The sequence below is a fragment of the Aulonocara stuartgranti genome (genome assembly GCF_965226115.1).
Source record: "Aulonocara stuartgranti genome assembly, chromosome: 7".
Taxonomy (NCBI): Eukaryota; Metazoa; Chordata; class Actinopteri; order Cichliformes; family Cichlidae; genus Aulonocara; species Aulonocara stuartgranti.
The window spans coordinates 11,906,973-11,927,837 of record NC_138945.1 but is presented as its reverse complement, the minus strand read 5'-3'; the positions used below and the strand labels follow the sequence as shown (position 1 = coordinate 11,927,837).

At 37.9% G+C, this 20,865-nt stretch overlaps 2 protein-coding genes across 2 annotated transcripts; both read left to right on the top strand.

Moving 5' to 3' along the window:
* The first annotated feature begins 745 nt into the window (after window positions 1-745).
* psmb10 (proteasome 20S subunit beta 10) lies at window positions 746-11,952 on the top strand. Its single transcript, XM_082538700.1, has 8 exons — window positions 746-936; window positions 1,076-1,169; window positions 1,274-1,371; window positions 2,309-2,449; window positions 2,798-2,913; window positions 11,140-11,198; window positions 11,346-11,497; window positions 11,765-11,952. The coding sequence occupies exons 1-8, from the start codon at window positions 872-874 to the stop codon at window positions 11,874-11,876; spliced, it is 837 nt and encodes a 278-aa protein (XP_082394826.1). The 5' UTR covers window positions 746-871; the 3' UTR covers window positions 11,877-11,952.
* Window positions 11,953-13,264: 1,312 nt separating this feature from the next.
* On the top strand, window positions 13,265-20,545 carry cenpa (histone H3-like centromeric protein A). The gene is made up of 5 exons (XM_082542697.1): window positions 13,265-13,400; window positions 17,167-17,307; window positions 17,486-17,607; window positions 19,086-19,160; window positions 20,085-20,545. The coding sequence occupies exons 2-5, from the start codon at window positions 17,169-17,171 to the stop codon at window positions 20,211-20,213; spliced, it is 465 nt and encodes a 154-aa protein (XP_082398823.1). The 5' UTR covers window positions 13,265-13,400; window positions 17,167-17,168; the 3' UTR covers window positions 20,214-20,545.
* Window positions 20,546-20,865: the final 320 nt, after the last annotated feature.

Genomic DNA, 20,865 nt, shown 5'->3' with positions numbered 1-20,865 from the left:
TGGTGACATTGTCCTATTTAGCTGTATTTATTTATTTATTTATTTATTTATTTTTATTTTGTTGGCAGAACTTTCTTTATGTATCAGTACAAACAAAAAGGCTACTTGAACCTTTTTAACTATGTTACAAGCCCAACGTAAACATCTGCGCCATGACACGAGGAGAAAAAAAGGGATATGTTTAGGGTGTAAGGAGACTGATGTCCGTTTGTTATTGTCGCCAGCCTGCAGTACATTAAAAAATATCTTAGACAGTTAAACTGACAGATTTAATAACCTACTGAAGGTGCCATAACGCTATTTTATTTTTTGAATTCCAGTTCAGTTCTTGACCACTAATGGTGAAAAGATAGTCTACAATAGATGTCTAGGCCTTAACATTTAAAAAAAAAAAAAAAAAGCGAGGAGAAAAAGACTAAACCCAGACTAAAGGTTTCATCCTGATGCCTCACTTAAACTGCCACTTTAAGCCAGTTTAAGCCTCCGGGAGCAGGTTCCATCTTTGCAGGTAACGTTTAATACACTGCAAAGAAACATTACCAATGTAATTCAGAAGTTAATTTTAGTGGTTTATGAGATTATTCGTGTTAACAAATTAACAAAACTCATATATCTTTACTATTCTTTGAACACATTTTTCATGGAAATGAATAATTGTTTAGAACGAATAACAATAAACAACGAGAACAGATAAGAGAAAAGAGCAAATGTCAGACGGATGTGGATATTTTTTTACAGCGGGTAAGGCGGGACTTGTTCTGAGAAGTGAAAGTAAAAGCGAAAACTTCTGAGAAGCACCTACACAAACTGACGCACCGCGACAAGGGTTTTCTTTGATTTTTAGTCTTTTACTTTAGAATCAGCACCTAATATGCTGCACAGTCTGAATTCCTTTGCGCTTCAGCCGGGAGGTTTCTCTTTTGAGAACAGCCGCAGGTACACAAACTGGATTTAACAGCGTTTACAAAAACGGCTTTACGACATTAATGGCGGAACAAAAAAAAAAAAAAGATTAGCGATTTCACACTAATATGAGGCTCTCTGTCTTCCCTTTTCTCTGCCGTGTCATTACCAGGAATGCCGTGCTGGAGTCTAATTTGTCTCAGGCTGGTTACAAAGCTCCTAATGCCAGGAAGACAGGCACCACCATTGCTGGAATTGTATACAAGGTTTGGATTAATCATCAGTGGTTGGACAACACTAGTAATACACTAGGAAGCTGAATTATCATTTAAAGTGTGTTAACTTTTATATTTCCTTTTTGTGGTGTTAGGATGGAGTCATCTTGGGAGCAGATACCAGAGCTACAGATGACATGGTTGTGGCTGACAAAAACTGCATGAAAATTCACTACATTGCTCCAAAAATCTAGTAAGTTTACTCATTAATTTTACAGGACAAGTCGAATTGACTCCTCACTCACTTTGAAGATAGCTCTCACTAGAAAACAAGACCCCCGATGGCGGCAAGGCTCCTAGCATGCCAGCTTCATTTTATTCAGTTTCTTGATTTCTTTCCTGATGTCAAGATTTAAACCAGTATGGCCCATCAGCCAGCCATCTGCCTGAATCAGCTTACAAACTAAATGGTCACATTCCAAAGTCTACCTCTTGTGGCCCCTATCTGCTCGTCTAGTGCTGATTCTGCCATCATTCTCTCTTCAGAGAAAAACATTCCAATAGCTAGAATGCAAATACTATTGCTAACATTTAATTTTTTTCTTCAAAATTGCTGATGACTTTTCAGTTCCTGACTTGGCCAATGCCTCCTTAGTTCTCATGTCTCCTCCTCCTTGTCTCCTGGTGCCCCTTGTCTGATGCTTCTCCAGTTCCAGGGCAGGAGATGCACCACACATCATCAGAGCAAACTGGCACCTTCCTGGGTGTCATACACATGGACAGCTATAGACACTATGGATGCATTGTTATACTGACACTTATACTTGCTGAGGCAAGGGTCTACTTCGGAGGACAGACTTAATTTTCAAAATGAGGACAGATTCAGCAACTATATGGCTTATTTACTTTCTTCAGATCTCTCTCCTTCTCTCTTAAAAACACAAAAAACAAAGAGACAAAGAAGAATAAAAACAGAGAGGGATAATAAGACTTGAGGCAATACATGGTATACCGTTCTGCCATGTATCTCCAAAACAAAAGAAATTAAAAAATGCATAAAAATGTACAAAAGTACAAAAATGTGGCTTTTTTTTCTTTATGCGTCAAAGGCTAAGCAGAGATACTTATGCCATGTTCGTCAAACGGGTTATTGTTTGACTTGTCTAACAATTTTTTTGTATGTTTTGTAGCTGCTGTGGAGCTGGTGTTGCTGCAGATGCAGAGATAACTACACAAATCATGTCATCCAATGTGGAACTTCACATGCTCAACACTGGGCGACCCCCACTTGTTGCTATGGTTACCAGACAGCTCAAACAAATGCTGTTCAGGTGAGAGCAATAGAGCATAAGTAACTAATAGTTGGATGCTAAACAAGCAATATTCAAATTGTCGGGCATAGAGCTGCTATGGTTGGGTAAAGCTAACTTATTATGGGAAAATAAACAAGGGTTACACACTATTATTTTACTAAAATTTAAATTGGATAATTTTCTATCATTAGCTTCTGAACTAGGGCTTGCTGGAGCGATAAGCATTCGTGTACCCTCATTGTCTCTGTACTCTATTGTTTTTGTTTTGTTGCTTATTCACATGTGCACATTTTGGAGGATGTGCTCCGTATTCCTCTAACAAAAAAAGCTGGATGTTGTGGTAATGCCATCTGTTTGATTTGTCAGGTACCAGGGTCACGTGGGGTCATCTCTGATTGTTGGAGGAGTTGATGTGACTGGAGCTCACCTGTACAGTGTTTACCCTCATGGTTCTTATGACAAACTGCCTTTTCTCACCATGGGTATGTATATGTTTAGGGTACTGTCTACTATATGTGCAGAATGCTGTGGCAGGTGTCTAAGAGTTTTCTAGAAGAAAAATCAAATAATTTTAAAAGTTGGAACTTGGTTTAAAACATCAATAAAAAAACAGAATCCACCAGTCTACGGAGCTTGGAAAGAAAAGCCTCTGGACTTGTTTAAGTTGCTTGAAGACGTTTCACCTCTCATCTGAGTAGCTTCTTCGGTTCTAAGGGTCAAATGGTGGAGAGTCCCAGATATAAACCCAGTGGGAGTTTCCCCCCCAAAGAGGGACAAAGGACCCCCTGATGATCCTCTACCTAATCATATGAGCCGAGGTGTGAAAACAGGTGTGGGTCACAATCAGCCAGAGTTTCGGGTGAGCTCATTGTGAAACCTGGCCCCATCCTATCATGTGATTTCCTGAGGTTAGATGGCCCAGGATGTGAGTGGGCGTTAAGGCATCTAGGAAGGGTTCTCAAAACTGGATTATAGATGGCAGACAGAGGTGCAACGTCTTCAAGCAACTTAAACAAGTCCAGATGCTTTTCTTTCCAAGCTCTTTAGACTACGATGACCTGGATGACTGAGAACCTTCACAGACAGAATCCAGCAGTTTGCAAATCTCATAAATTAATATTTTATTGACCATATAACATATTATAAACATACCAAATGCCTAAACTGAGATGTTTTACTACTTTATGATAAAAACAGTACTGTGCAAAAGTCTTGAGGCACCTGTTATTGCTTTTTATTTTGCTATGAAAGTAGCAAATAGAAACGGTAATTTTGAAATGTGCAAACACATATGCAAGTACAGTATATAAGGGAAATGTAGAGTTTGGACAATTCCACCCATCCATCTATCTATCTTGCGGGGCTGGAATTTATCTCAGCCGCCATAGTACAAGAGGCTGGGTACACCGTGGACAGGTTGCTAGTCTTTTGCAGTGCTTACAGGCAGAGACAGACAACCATTCACACTCATATACCATACACACCTACAGGCGATTTAGAATTACCAATTAACCTAACCCCACTAACTGCATGTGTTTGCACTGTGGGAGAGATATTACCCAGAGAGAACTCGCATTGATTCAAACTGCATGCAAACTCCAGACAGAAAGGCCCAGATGCTGGAGTTGCCGTGGACCTTCTTGTTGTACGGCAACAATGCTGCCCCTGCACAAGTCTAACAAGCTTAAAGTTAATATTTGGGATGACCACCTTTATTTTACAACACAATCTGACCTCTCTTAGGCAAGCTTTCTTGTAATGTCTTTAAGTAGCTTTCATGCTCTCCAAGCTTCTGGAAGTATATTCCAAAACTCATATCTTAGAGACTTGATACTACCTTACTATCCCAACACAACACTTATACTGTAGGCTTAGTGTAGTTCCTCACTGTACACAATTTCGTTGTACATGTACAATAACAATTTACCATTTTGCCATATTCTATAGTTTTCAAAAATAGAATGGGTAACAGAGCCTTCAGCTTCTAGGCCCAACTCCTGTGAAAGATTCAAGAGATTCAAGTGGTTAAGCAGAGCAATGGAATTCTTACTTTGCAGGTTCCCTTCACACAACTAAATAAAAACAAACATAAAATAAAAATAAAAATAAAGACTAAACTTAACTCTGAGCATAGAATATAGCATTGAAAATAATAAATAAAGTAAAACAAGTACAAGTTTGTAGCACTTGTAGCTTATGTGTAGGTGTAGTCAGAATTTAAATTGCAAGTAGTTGCAACACTGTCACAGTGGTAAATATATACAGAGTATGTGGTATTAAAATGTTGATAGTGTCTGAAGTTGTGTTATGTTGTATACAACTGTACAAAATTGCAAATTACAGGTCATAAGTCAGTAATTCAGTAGCCTGATAGCCTTTGGATTGAAACTGTTTGTTAGTCTGGTTGTCCTTGCTTTCACACTCCTGTAGCATTTGCCAGATGGCAGGAGTGAGAACAATGTGTGCTGTGGGGTGGTGCGGTGCTTGATGATGTTGTGTGCCCTTTTCCTGACCCAAGTGTTGTAAATGTCCTGTAGTGGTGGGAAGGGTACTCCACAGATGAATTGTGCCGTTTAATGACACGCTGGAGAGCTTTCCTGTCCTGAGTGGTGCTGTTCCCATACTATGATGGAGTTTGTCGGGATACTCTCCACTGTGCACCTGTAGAGGAATTAGAAGGTCTTCACCCTCTCCACCTGAGTCCCGTTGATGTATAGTGCGGTGTGCTGGCCTCTCCTCATCCTCGGGTCAATAATCAGTCAACAGAGTTGGGGAGTAACGGAATACATGTTTGAATTTAAAATACAAAATATGAGTAACTGTATTCCGTTACAGTTACCATTTAAAAAGGTGGTATTCAGAATACAGTTACATTGTTGAAATAACGGGATTACACGGCGGTCTTTTCCTGTTTCATATGTTAGGCTATGCCCTCTCTATTTTTGGTAATTCCACGCCGGTGGAACCCTAAAGAAAACACGCATTAAGAGGCTCTAATGCCTGGGTCTCAAAATTGCGGCCCATGTCACCTCTACTTGCGGCCCGCATAATGGCGTGAAGAAATATTTTTAAAAATTATTGTTCAAAAAATTATTTAATATGAAGGCAATAGGCAGAATGTTACAGGCATAGCTCTAAAGAATGTAGCCTCATGGGCAGTGTAGCCCAGTTGTAAGTAAGCCATTAAGACTCGACTGTACACTGTGTTCGTGTTTTTCTCCGAAACAATAATTTCTGTTGGAGCAGCCTTTCAACAACTCTCTGTCTCTCGCTAGCAAAGTAGACCCAGACAACAATAATAATTGTAATAATAATCATCATACCCTTCTCAGCATTTAAGGAGAGACTATTTTCCAGGCACCAGAATACCAGCTGAGAATACCAGCAGTCTCCTCTTCACCAGTGAGCCTGATGAAGGTTGTGCTGTCAGCGAACTTAGGTGTTGCTGGGAGAGGACACAGTCGTAGGTGAAGAGGGTGTACAGGAGTGAACTGAGAACACAGAGAACACTGAGAACACAGCCTTGGGGAGTACTTGGTTTGTGTCTGATGTCTGCCTGTGAGGAAGTCCAGGACCCAGCTTCAGAGGGGGGGTGTCAGTCGAAAAGTAGAGAGCTTTCACACCAGTCTGTTTGGGATGACAGTGTTCAATGCTAAACTAAGGTCTATAAACAGCATTCAAACATAGGTGTCCTTATTTTTGAGGTGTGAGAGGGCTGTGTGGATGACTGCATTAACAGTGTCTTCAGTAGAACGATTCTTCTGATATGCAAATTGCAGAGGGTGTAATGTGTCTGGGATGGCTTCTTTGATATGGGTCATGACTATCCTCTCAAAGCACAACTGAAGTGAGTGCGATGGGGCAATAGTCATTCAAGCAGGTTATGTTGTTTCTCTTGGGGAAAGGGCACTATGGTGGCGGACTTGAAGCATGTAGGCACAGCTGACTGGGTGACGGACAAATTGAAAATGTCTGTAAAAACATCAGCCAGCTCTGAAGAGCAGACCCTCAAAGAGCTCTGTGCCGCCTCTGCTGATAGAATGCCTCCGTGTTGGTTGGTGTTGAAGGTGTCGAAGCCAGCGTAGAGCTCATTCGGCTCGTCTGGTAATGTGTTGCAGCTGACTGTGACCCTGCTTTTCCTCTGCTGGAAATCAATGATGTGTTGCAGGCCCTGCCACATGAATCTGGAATCTGAGTTGTTGTAATATCCTTCCAGCTTCAGTCTGTACTGGCTCTTGGCTTCTCTGATGGTAACCAGGGAAGCCAGTATGCATCAGTGGTAACCACTGATGCATACTGGCTATTCCTCTAAATTCACAGAACTGTGCTCTCTCAGGGCAGCAGTCTTAAACACACTCCAGTTTGTAGCATCAAAGCAGTCCTGAAGCACCAATTCATTCTCTTCATTCCAAATTTAATAATTTTACTTGCTGGGAGGGCTCATTTGAGGAGCTGCCAGTATGAATGGAGTAGCTCCCATTTTGGATTCGTGAGACAGTAACCCTCTTTACTTTTAAGATTAGGTTCAAAACTCTCATTTTCGACAAAACCTAATATTAGAGCTCGATCAGGTGACCCTAAATCCTCCTTTAGTAATGCTGCAATAGGCTTAAGCATTTCTTCTTCACTCATCTCCTTTCACTCTCTTGTGTATTTATACACCACCACTGTATTTAATCATTAGCAATTAATAAACTCTGGCTTCTCCTGTAGTTTGCCTTTTGTGTTCTTCCTCTCTCTGTTCTCTTCCTTTCCCCCTTACCTCAAATGACCTCAGCACATAACTGCACCTCCTTGAGCCTGGTTCTGCTGGGCTTTTGTTCCTGTTCCTGTTAAATATATATATATATATATTTTTTTAAAACTCCTCACCAATTCCTTTCTTTCTAATACTGTAGGGTCTTTACCTCACAATAAAAAACAGCCTTGGGGTGACTTGCTTGGGGTGATCCTGTATAAACTGCAGGCTGGTAGTAACAAAGTTCTTAATGATACAATTTAAAATAGGTTCTTTGGTATGTTTTCTGTCTTTTATATGTATAGACATAAAACAGATTCATCCCTTTAGGTTCCTCTTTAATGTTTAAATGAGTCAGGTCAGTGTTTGTTCCTCATAAAACTGTGAAGACCTTGAATAGCTCATCACAGTATAAACTACATGTTTATACACTACATATGCACAGGAAGACTTCCAGAAATGACTGTCTTCCAGAGGTAGGAAGTAACAAACATATTTGTACTTTATTATCTATTTTTTTACATTTGCACCCTACATTTTTACACAAATATTTGTTATTCCTCTCTCCCTGCTTGCGTCATACAGATTCAAGCTGAGTACATTCATTAGAATTACAGTTTAGATGAACAAGTATAATCCTGTTAACAGCAAGAAAATGACATTTATTTGTGTTGATTTCAATATAGATTTGTTGAATCGAACTGCGAACAGCACCATCACTAATTTCATTCATACTGTGATGGCCCAGCAGCGAAGGAAATCATTCAAAAAGAATCAAAGTCTTGGGCCCATAAAAGAGGTCAAAATTGCAGAACTCTGCTCAAAGTTAACAAACAATACTGATAACTCAAACAAACTGACCTAACTTAACAAGACAAAGGGGAAACTTAAATAGTGGCTGATCAGTCCACAAAAAACACAAGGGGTAAAACACACAAAAAACCTAACTGAAACTAACATAACGAACTCCAATTCCCCCCCATGGTCCCGAGTTATGGAATGAGCAAATTTGCAGTTTTCCATCAAGGCTTGCTCCGCCCCTTTTCCACCTCTTGGCTCCTCAATCAAGGGACTGGAGCAGCTGCAACTAAGGTAACTCAAAAATCAAAGATTAATCATACTTAACTAAAACTAAAATGTGCGCACTTATTTTAGAATGCAGTGTTATGTGGATATGTTAATTAATTCTAAACCAAAACCAGTTATTCATTGTCCTGTAAATTAATTCCTATATTTAAAGACAAATGTGAATGCAGTGTTATGTATAAGCCTTTACGCTAATATGGTGGCCATTACCACTGTGTGGCTGTAAGTGCAGCCATCACACATACAATGTCTAGCATTATGTCTTCATCCCTCAATCTCCCGTCCAACAAGAATAGCCTGAATAACCGATAACTTCTACACTTATCGATAATATTTTCACTAATGCTGTTGAGAGGAATGTTTTAAGTGGATTAATAATAAATGACATATGTTACCATCTACCAGTTTTTGCAACATTACAGAACTATGCCAGGATTAACAGATGTGAACCTAATAAGAAATTAATTAGACATAAAACACAAGAAGCAATTTGCCGCCTCAACAGCCAAGACTGGAGTAACATCTATGTTCAAGATGTTGACGTGGCATTTGAAAACTCTGTTGTATAATTTTATTTTATTTTTTTAAAGAACAATAGACGCTGAACAAACTTATAAGAGGTATAAGAATAAATTGATAAAAATTATAAGAAGCAGCAAAAGAAATGACTACAGTAAAGTTTTAGATGAAAATAAGAATAACATGAAAAACATGTGGACAATACTAAATAACATTGTAAATAAAGGAACTAAGGGATTAGAATATCAAAATAACTTGCAAATACAAAATACAATGATCAGTGACATAAAAGAAATTGCAAATGGTTTTAATGACTTTTTTCTTGATTTTGATCCTGTCTTGGCTTAAGGAATTGTAAAAGCTGGACATGCTCCTAAAACTAAAACTATTAATGTAGCAAACTCAATGTTTATAAGGGGAGTAGATGAAGAGGAAATTATTTATGTAGCTACATCCTTTAACTCCAAAAAATTAACTAACTGACTGTGATGGCATTGTTATGAATTGAAATAAAGGTATTATTGGATGTATTGTGAAACCATTTACCTACATTTGTAATCTGTCATAACAGAATGGTGTATTCCCTGAGATGAAAATTGCAAAGTTAGTTCCAATATATAAAGCTGGAGATAAACATATTCTCGCAAACCATCAGCCCATCTCTTTAATACCACAGTTCTCTAAGATACTGGAAAAATATTTTTTAAAATAGATTGTATGAGTTTATCACAAAAAACAATGAATAGCAGATTAGATGCAAAAGCACCACAACACATACGTTAATGAAGTTTATAGATACAGTAACAACTGCTATTGAAATCAAAGAATATGCTGTCAGTTTTGGGGCCACTGCTTTTCATATTGTACATTAATGAGATGTGTGCAATTTCAAAGTCTTTGAAAATAATATTATTTGCAGACGATACAAAATTACTGTGCCGTGGAAGTAACTTGGAACAACTTCTGAATGAACTAGAAAATGAACTAAATAATCTGAAGACCTGGTTTGACTATAATAAATTAATATTGAACCTGAGTAGAACAAAATTCATAATATTTGGGAATCACACATATTCTACCAATAGTAAACTGACAATAAATAACATGGCAATTCTCTACAAGGTTAAGGATCGTATAAATCAAATGCATTATATACTCTTTATTGTTCTATGATACTCCCGTACATGACATATTGTGTGGACGTGTGGGGAAACACGCATAAAGCACACACCCATCCAATTCTGCAAAAAAGAGCAATAAGGATAATAAATAAAACCACCTCAAGAGAACCATCAAATCCACTTTTTATTAAACTGAATATTCTCAGATTTAAGGATTTGGGTGACCTCAGAACCGTACAATGTACAAAGCAGCAAGTAAACTTTGCCACACAACATTCAGAACTTTTTCCAGATAAGACCAAATACTCATAACCTGGGAAGAATCCTTATGTTCAGCAAGCAGTTAGGACTAATGTAAAATGTCACAGCATTACAGTCACAACAGTTAGTGTGTGGAACTCCTGTACAAATGAAGTTAAGAAAAAGACATCAATACAAAAATTCATGTGATTAATGAGTTAGTGATTAGTGATTAGTGATAAATGATAAATTGCGTGAATATAGGAAATTTCCTCTCATTGTGTTCTGTTGAAGCCTTGTCCTCAAATTCATAGACTGAGGCAAGAGTGTTTTGGTTTACAAGATGAAATTTTTGTGTGTGTGTATGTTTATGTGTTGTATATGAGTCTAGACTTGTATACAGTCAAACATGTGTGGATCATATAATGTCGAATTGTGAATATTGATTTGTAAATAATGGAATTTGAAATAAGGCGGAAGGAACAGAAAAAGTGTAAACTTCACCCTACTCCTTTATGAGCATAAACATTGTGTAGACATAGAGATATTCATGAAAACTTGATGTTTTTAAGTTTTTCTTATCTCTTGTTATTTTACATATATTTACATGTTTGAAAAACATTATTCTATCTATCTCGTTTATAAAGGCTGCATCTCTGATGGGATTGGTAGTTTGCACATCTGGAAAGCGCCATCCAGATGATGTTTTTTAAAGGTCTTGCATATTTCAGCAAGACGATGCTAAACTGCATTCTGAATCTATCATTTTGTGATGTGTTGCTCCATTAAAAATTATAATATATTTCTTAAAATTATACATGTTCTTAGTTTATACAAATCATTTTTTCAGCTCGTTGCATCCTGTTTTTTTAATACTTCATACAGCATTCCAACTTTCAGTCATAAATTATCATTATTAACATACAGTTGAATGAAAATACTTTTGCCTAGCAACAGACAGTGACAGTAATAGTAATAATAACAATGTTTGGCTCTGATTTTAGGATCTGGAGCAGCAGCTGCTGTCTCTGTATTTGAGGACAGGTTCAAACCAAATATGGAGGTAAGGCATTGTCATGTTCCCTCTTATGACATACTGTAGGTAATTAAATAAAGAGTAAAATCTTTAAGAATAAACAAATTGAAGTAATAATGTCCACAGAATCGGAAAGACATATAAATTGAATGAAATTTAATAACATGTCTTCAGTTGGAAGAGGCGAAGCAGCTAGTACGAGATGCCATCGCTGCAGGGATTTTCTGTGACCTGGGTTCAGGCAGTAACGTCGACTTGTGTGTCATCACTGAAGCTGGAGTGGAATATTTGCGTGGCTATGACAAGCCCACAACGAAGGGAAAAAGGTGAGCCATTATTCTATTACACTGTTAATTTGTGTTTTTTCGTTTGTTAATCTGCTGGTCACATAATCAGAGCACTCACATGGGCATTTTCATAAAGGACAAAAAGACTAATATGATCACTAAATTCTGCTTAATATAGGCATGAATGTGTGGATAAATCTGAAACTGACCTGACAGTTTTTCTTCTTTAGGAAATATCTAATCCAAATCCAATTAGATAAATCTAATGCATTACATTTTCTCTCTCTCTCTGTCTTTTCTTTTCAGAGAAGGGCAGTACAGGTATAAGACTGGGACCACCGCTGTCCTGACCAAAACTGTGACACCCCTGTCCCTGGATGTGGTCAATGAATCTGTTCAGATTATGGACACTGAATGAAATTCAGCAGCATTTTTCAGCTAGAATAAAATGTATTCAGTAGAATAGGATGAATAAAAAAAACCTTGTTAAATGATTAGTGTTCGCAAATTTATTTAGTGACTACTGCTGAAAAATACTGGAAGATGGTAACTATTTCTTTTTCTTACTAAAAAAAACTATATATAGCAGAACATGATCCGTTGTCTAAAGAATTATTAAGGAATTTATTAAAAATCACTTTTGGTGACCTACTGGTCTGTGAAAACACAATAAAATCTTATTTTCATGCATTGCTAATTGCTGAGCTTTATAATGTCACAGCATTATGCTTTATAGTATATATTTGATTATTTATTGAATAATTTGAAGAGTATTATGTCACACACTTCTCTGTCTTTTAACAATAGCTTCCAAAGGGTTATCTCTAAAGAGCTCCAGACAATGCACACTCACTGATTTACACATATCCACCAAAGGATCCAAAAAGTGGGTGAGCAACATTTAATGAATCCTGAAAAAGTACATGGAAGATCAGATCACAGTAAGGGTATTCACAGCAAACACACAGGAATTATTATTTTAGTGGTCGACAATAGCTTTAACTATTTTAAGAGAAATAAAATCCAAGTCCCAAACGGATACAATTTTAGAGCTTTATCACACAGATATTACTAAGCAGGTAGTGAGATGGCTTTTTTATGCATCACCACATGCAGTTTACAGGGGGACAAGTTTGTAGATCACTTGGCAACAAATGCTGTGTCATGAGAAAAGAATACAAATTGCCCAACAACACCCACTTTCAGATTACACTTCTGTAATGAATAATTTAGGTAAAGAAACTGAGCAGAATACTTGGAAAATTGATTCCAGTACAAAAATTAAAGGAACAAAATCTAAATGCAGAAACTGTGTACATACTTTCTGATTCTAAGAGCATAGTTTATAAAAGAAGAATAAAGGTTTTCTTTAATTTTTGAGTATCAAATAGTTAAGACAGGGCTTGTCCTGTATGGAAAACATCTGGTAGGCAAGTATAAGAGGGACAGCTCAAAACCAGTATGACGACTCAATCTTTACCACTGCAAGAATTTTATTTTATTTTTACCTTTATTTTAATAAAAGATATACATCTCTTTTACTGGTATTATGCACACCAGAAGAGTTTAGAGACTGATTAAAGACTTGTGAGCGGCTGGACAACAATTTCAAAACCTTGCTCATCTTGGATTAACTAGCCTAAAATGGCAATGAACAAAAATTACCGAATAGCTTTATAGTGGTAACATTTCAGTAAGTTTCAAACGGAACTTGGATATAAACAGTAGAGGCCAGCAGGCGTGTGTCGCAAGTTGTGAGCCATACGTGAAACGGAAAAAGACGAAGAAGAATCTGGCCCGCAAGCTGGATCAAAGCTGATTGGCTGAGCCAGCGGGGGGCGTTATTTGAATTTCAGTCTGGAGTGTGTGGCGTTTGTAGCTTTTCGGGTAGTTATATCGGCTTCGAGTATTTCAAGTTGAGAAGTGGTGTTGAACCCAACAGGTACGTGTACTATTATTTTACTTTTCTAATGAAACATTTTCAAGGGTGAATGTGTTGTTGTTCACGTGTAATAGCTCCTAGAACATGTCATTTAGATAAACAATCCGCAAAGCAAGGACCTTCTGTTCCATTTGGCCGTACGAGTCGTGCATGAAACCTTTATTTTGTGGGGAAATAATAATTATAATAATAATAAAAACTAAACACGTTATTATTTTTAAGCTTCATGTGTGACCTTAGCAGACGTCTCTGTGGAAACCGAGTAATGTTGCTCTAAATATTGTACAAGGCATTCATACTTTTTCCCCGTGCAATTTCTTGTGGATAATTTGATGTCAGTTAGTCACCCATTTGAAATTGTTAATCCTCACTACCTTTTTATTGCCATTTCCGAACGAGTTTTTGCAACAGGACCCAATGGTTCGATCGAATAGATCAAATATTTTATATCAAGGTGGTCTTATCTCTAGCTTTCTCTATATTTTAATAAAATTTGTTTGCTCATATTATAGCAACACTATGTATTAGCTATATAGCATAGCTTGTATTTTAGCGACTGCAACTTGTCAATTTCCTTGTATACAGTAGTTTTAAAACGCTGTGATTCTTCGCAGGAATATGACATAGCATCCCAGCATAGTTATATTAGGCTTTATTTATAATGCCCGTGTCATAATTTTCTGTTTTTCTAAAATGTAATTTGAAACAGTTGCTTGAATGAAGGTACCAGAGAAGATCTCAGAATTGCATGTTGTAGACTGTATAAGAAACAAGAAATTGTGTCAGATTAGAAAAGGGACACAGTGCAGAGCATGACAACAATGCCACTTAAAACTATAACTTTGTCCTCATTTTATGGTATAACAGCTTTTTCTCCAAAATGGATTATATCCATTTTTTAAAATTTGGTTTGTGATGCATTCTAAGGATATTCTTTGTGACTAATTTGTTAGGGTACTTTCACAGATGGGTTATTCAGTCCATTTAAATGGAACTCTGTTTTGTTTTCCCAATTGTTGCAGTTCATTTGTGCAAGTGTGAACACAGTAATCCCACAGAGACCCTTTGGAGAAGGTGGTCTCTGTACGTTTCCAAATGAACTCCTGGTTTGTTTATGGTGTGAATGTGATCTGACCAGGATTCAAGCCAACTGCCAGGTGTGCAGTACACGTTTAAGCTATAAGATGTCCTTTAGCTATGTATGCTTTGGATTCTCAATGTAGGAAGGAACCACTGATGTGCAAAGGTCTGTATGGGCTAGCAACTAGCTGTGAAGTGAACATTACCAAGGCTTTTAATTTTGAGTACAAGATCCATAGAGGCAGGGGTCTGTCACACCAGGCAAGAACCCATGTTTAGGCTGTGTAAAGATACCCCTGAGACAATTCAGCACATAACAGCAGGGTGCAAATGCTAGCAGGCACCCATATTATACAGGAACATCTTTTAAACTCAAGTCCCGAGGTTAAAATGACCACCCTAGTGTGGTCGAGAATGACCAAGCTAAGATCCCATGGGATTTCCAGATACAGACGGACAAACTAGTGATGGCTAACCAACTGTACATAGCAGAGGAAGACAGCCATAGTGATAGATTAGAGCTGGGCGATATGAGATTTTTTCATATCACGATATGTTTTTTTCATTTCAGGCGATAACGATATCTATCACGATATAAGCCAAATAACTATATTTGTAAGATTTAAATGTGCCGTTGCTCACAAGTAAAATGTGAAATAATCAGCAGCTTGTTTTTATTTAAATATTTATTTCCCATAATAAGTTCAACAGGGTAGATGTACTTAAGGAACATGAGACCTTTTCAGATAAATAAAGGCAAATATTGCAAACTACACAAAAGGCAGCCGCTAAAGCGTTTAAGTTTCAAAATAGAACAAACGAAACAGACTAAATTGTCAATTCCACTTAGAAACAAAATATTAATTCTAAAAATAAATCTTAGTTTGTTTTACAGAAGAACAGACAAAACTGACTAACTTTTGTCAATATCAAATAAACTGAGAACTAAAAGGAAATTCTCAATCTCTCCTTGTTGTATAGCTGAGCTTTTCAAACAGTTTTAACAGTTACTTTAGTCTGACAAAAGCCGAATGACGAATTAGCGCTTCCAGTCAGAGACTGAGGCTACGTCCACACGTACACGGGTATTTTTGAAAACTGAGATTTTCCGTTTTCGTTTTAAAAAAATAATCCCGTCCACACATAAAGGCAGAAATGAAGGAAAACGCTGCTATGAACATGCCAAAGCAGCAGGTGGCGCTAGATTCCTAACCGTGCAGAAATGTTGGCCAATCAGAAGTCTAGAAGCCTCGGTGGGAAAAAGTAAACAAAGCTGGGGCATAGAAGCAGAACCGAGTCGTATGTGTGGAGGGACAGTAACTGTGTGTATATGTAAGCATTTAAACACTGCAGAGAGTAGAATTAACAGTAACAGTATTGTAGAAATTCATTTCACCGAAACAATAACGTGGCGCACAGTGTGACGCATGCACCAGTTTATTGTATTTCCAGACTTGCTTTCGGCACAATTTACAGTGCACGCTACTCTGTTTTTTGTCAGACTTGAAATAGCCGAAATACCTTCACACTACGGAACTTCTATGGCTCTTCCGTTCGACAATCTCTCCGGCATTGGAACCATCATCTGTTTTCTCTTCGGTCACGCTCGGTTGATTTTTCTAGTCGGCACACTCATTTCCTCCATTACCCGCTGGCTGCTTCCCAAACAAACACACGTGCGGCTTGGCACTTGTGCTGTACGTAACAAGTCACGCGACGTGACGCTGCGGCTGTGATTGGTTCGGCTCTGCGCTACTTAATTTGGATTGGCTGACCTTTTTTTTTTTTTTTGAGGACAAGAGCGGCGAGGTCTATCGCGATAGCTTAATTTCTCTATCGAGTAAAAGTTATATCGCGATACATATCGTTATCGTTCTATCGCCCAGCTCTATGATAGATGTAGCTATACTGAATGACAGCAACATCAGGAAGAAGGAACTTGCTGGAGAGGTACTGAGGGCTGAGAGAAGAACTCGAGAAGATGTGGACGATGAGGGTAACAGTGGTAATCTGAGCAGTGAACTCCAGGCTAGGCTAGGCAAATGGCTCCAGCAGATCCTAGGAACAAAAAACATTAAATGACTTTTGACTGTTGGTGTATTCTTGAGAAAGTAATTTTTGAAGATGGAGCTGAAGTAGTTAGTGTCTGGGGGGAAAAAAGACTTGACACACTTGGATAAGATTGGCACATGTCCTGCTTTCCCTTCTCATTCAAGCAGTTATAAAATGACGTATTCCACTGGCATGAGTACCTTTGCAAACAAGAGCTGCTTCTCATGTGTCAAGGTAGCTTGATGTTTCTAATGATCTGTGATTTGAAGTAAGCCACACTTCCCCTTTTACTTTGAATGCATTTGAGACAAAATCAATCTACCGAGCATTTTCTTCTGTAATCTGATGATCTTTTCTAGGCCTTTTAAGCTGTTTTATCAGAAGAGAGGGTGAATCTATACCTCCCTCTATACCTTTATTTACCTGGATAAATAAAGTTTAAATAAAATGAAAACAAAATAACTGCTTACCTTGTCTGATAAAATAATAAGTACAGTTACTGACTGAAAAGGAAACTTGAAAGTTTGTTCTTTGTTTTTTGTTTTTTTGTGCCTCTAGTAATGTCCCTAATCTGATATAGTTAAATTGTGACCTTGGTGTTATTCCCTTTGTAATTGTGCCTGTACATTTGTAGCAATGCGTCATAATTTATCTGCCAGCCGTCGGAAGGGTAAAACCCCTCAACGGCGCCCCCAAGTGCCAGCCCAAAGGACCTCCAGTGTAACAGCCCAAAGGACCTCCAGTGTAACATCCCCAAGTCGCAGTGGAGTTCCAGGTTAGAGTAACTTTTAATCTATTTTGTGTGTGTGTGTGTGAGAGCAAGACCGCTCCCCCCCCCCCCCCCCCCACACACACACACACACACACTTTTCAGCACTTAAAATCAAAGGCTTATTTGATTATCAAAGATTTTACTTAATTGTCTTGCTAACAAAATGTATTTGTGGATTTAGGACAGCCTCCTGTTTCCCCCAAGAAGAGGAAATTTCGACCAGGAACCAGAGCTTTGATGGAGATCCGCAAGTACCAGAAAAGCACAGATCTCCTCCTTAGAAAGGCGCCCTTTGCCCGTTTGGTGAGTCTGACAACAGCAGACCAGACACAGATAAAGTCACTTTTTACCCACTGGGAGTCTTTATTTATTTATTCATTTATTTATTTATTTATTTTTATAGTTGAATCAATAGAAGTGTTCTTTTTTTTTCAATGCCTTTTAATTGTTGGAAGTACGAGAAAGAGAAACTACAGTAATTACAAATATGCTCATATATTCTGTCTCTTAACTCGGGTCTTAATGTTAATAACCATTATAGATATCTACTTGTCCGGTACAAAATCTATGTCTCCATCCTCACGATGATAGCATGTAAATAATCTTTACTGTGTTCACAGAATTGAGGCTGAAACTGGCAGCAAAAAGAACCAAGATAAAAGGAGCTGATTCTTTTGTACAATTCAATGTCTATAATCTCTTTGAAGGACACGAGGGAATTTTAGTCTTGTCCTCTTTGGGGCTGATCTAGGACTAGGATTCGGGCATTTGGTGCCATCAGAGTCGATTCTCTCAATGACCTGCAGGCACAAAAAATAGTTATTAAATAAAAAATAAATTAACTGCATAATGCATACAGTCAAATGAAGGACTGTACATATGATGCAGGACCGCATAGAGTCCTGCGAAAAAACTGGAAGAAGTAATGGTGAACTTACTTTCCCTGTTAAGGCAATCCACATTACACCAGGGCCTGTGGTGCTGTCCAATACCAGCCACATTTCACCAGGTCCAGTATTGTTGGCCTATGCACAAAGTAACAGCCAGGTGTTACTAATCAAATGCACTTGATTTACTGATCAGTAGGAAATGTGAGCGCCTCTATGAAAGCAGAGGTTTTGGGCTGCCCAGTAAGAATACTTTATCTGGGAGGCGCTTGCGTCAGCTGGCTTCTTTCATCGTGGAGGATCAGCGGCTCTACTCTGAACCAAACCAAATTACTGAACTCTAAAGCCTGAAAACCCAGCCACATTTTGAAAAAAGATCATATTTGCCGCTTGTGTCTGCAATCTAATTTTTCACCTTTAAAGAGCTAGCAATAATAGTGTTAACACAAAGATCAGGCAGGGAACTTCTCTCACACCCAAGTTTTTGCTTCAGCTACTACCAGAGCTGGACTCTGCTTGGGATGTCAGGACCTGTCAGCTGTCTCTGGAGTCCGGCAGGCAAACAAAGTCCGAACAGTGCTCCTTCTTCAGCTTGACAGCTGTAATCACCTCTGGTGGCCACCATCTCATTCAGGGGATACTGCTACGGCAGACATGTGCCAACATTTATGAGTTCATGTGCAGTTGTGTTTTTTTTTTGTTTGTTTGTTTGTTTGTTTGTTTTTTTAACAAATCAGTTACATACTCATATAGTTGGTGTTGAAAAAGCATCACTGTCTAGAGGGTTTTTTGTGTGTTTGTTGTGTGTGTGGGGGGGGGGGGGGGGGGGGGGGGTTTCTATGTGACTGAAGCCTCTGTTTCTTAAAAAGATGTTGGTTCTTCCTTTTGATTTAGGTTCATGAGGTGTGCCAAAGCTTTTCTAGAGAAAGCCTTCGATGGCAGGTTTATGCTCTTCTGGCCCTCCAAGAGGTAAGACGCCATCTCCATTAGCCTTTTGATGAATTGTGGACACTTGTAATGTTCACTTGTCTATTTGATACATTTACCTAGAATTACAAGTGTGATGGTGTGCAGTGTTTGTTTGTTTTTTTTGTTTGTTTTGGGGTTTTTTTGCCTTAAATAAGGCCATTTAGATCGCCATACTGCCATTAGGTGGGGATCAGTTGATAGCTTATGTACCCTTTTCACACAGGTGACTGTGACAGAAAAGTATTCACAGTGCTTCACTTGTTACAGTTTTATCATGTTTGAGCCTGATTCCAAAATGGATTGAATTCATTTTTTACCTCAAAATATTATACACAACATCTCATAATGAAAAAGTGAACAATTTTTGCTTAGAATTCTTGCAAATTTATTAAAAATAAAAACAAAAACATGTACATAAGTATTCACAGCCTTTGTTCAATACTTTTGGCAAAAAGTTACATGTTATACTTTTGTTTGGTATAAGGTGTTTGTCCTGATATGCGGTTGTCCAGTCTTTTTCAAACGTAACGTGCAAACTGTAACTGAGGATTTTAGGAGCTTTTTTTAAGAGTGAAATGTAGCTCTCTGGGTTTTTTATAGTTTCTCGAAGCATTACATAGTCTGACCTTGGGTTAAATTTCCTGGTAAGATTAGTGACTGCCTTGAATGTTTCCCATTTCTGAATAATATTTTTCACTGTACATTGATGGACTTGTTTTAGAAATGGCCTTACAACTCTTTTTATAAACCCACTTCTGAACAGCAACAATTGCTCTCCAAGTTTGTCGCTGGTGTTGTTTGGCTTTCTTTTTGTTAACTAAATAATGTAATTATTTATTGTGTATATTGTGTAATTATTACATATTCCTATTAAGCCATAGTAAAGCTTGCCAATCAAACTTTTCTACATTCTTGTCCTCCCAGGCTGCAGAGGCTTTTCTCGTCTTGATATTTTCAGATGCCAACCTGTGTGCCATCCACGCCAAGAGAGTCACTGTATTCCCTCGTGACATTCAGCTAGCCCGGAGGATCCGTGGGGTGGATAATCTGTAATTCTTAATCCTATAACAGAAATACATTTGTTTCATTTTGATTTAGTTTAAATTACAACTGTTATATTAAAGGTTTTCTAATTGTATGCTACAATGTGGAGAGTTGAGGTTTGGTTCCTTTTCACACGTTGACTTAAAACAAACGGCATCCAATGAAACCAGAAGCTTTTTCATTCCCCCCGCTTTTTTTGTAAACATTAGTGAGGGGTTTTACTTTGCAGAATACATTTAATGTGTTCGTGTGATCACTGTTCTTTTTGTAATATTTGATATGCTGTTAATGTGTATATATTGTTGCACGTTGTATTAAACTTATATTCTTTTTTCCTATTACATGTGCCTCATCTATTTGATTTGGACAAAATTTATTATTTTATTTTAACATACAATGGAAACAAAAACCCACGAGGTTTTCTCAGTTGTGCTTTCACCTCTCAAAGCAATCTGGCTGTCTTCTTTGATCTTGGATATAAGCAAGGATCACTTATTGAATATTTTCTCTTTTCATTTTCTGTTACCCCTGGAGTTATTGGACAGTCATTGGTCTAAAAGAAAGACAGATGTTATATAGTAATTATATAATTATTATTGAGGACTGTGCTAAACAGTGGTCTGTGATCCTGAATTATTTTGCTGTCATTCCCAAAGTGGTA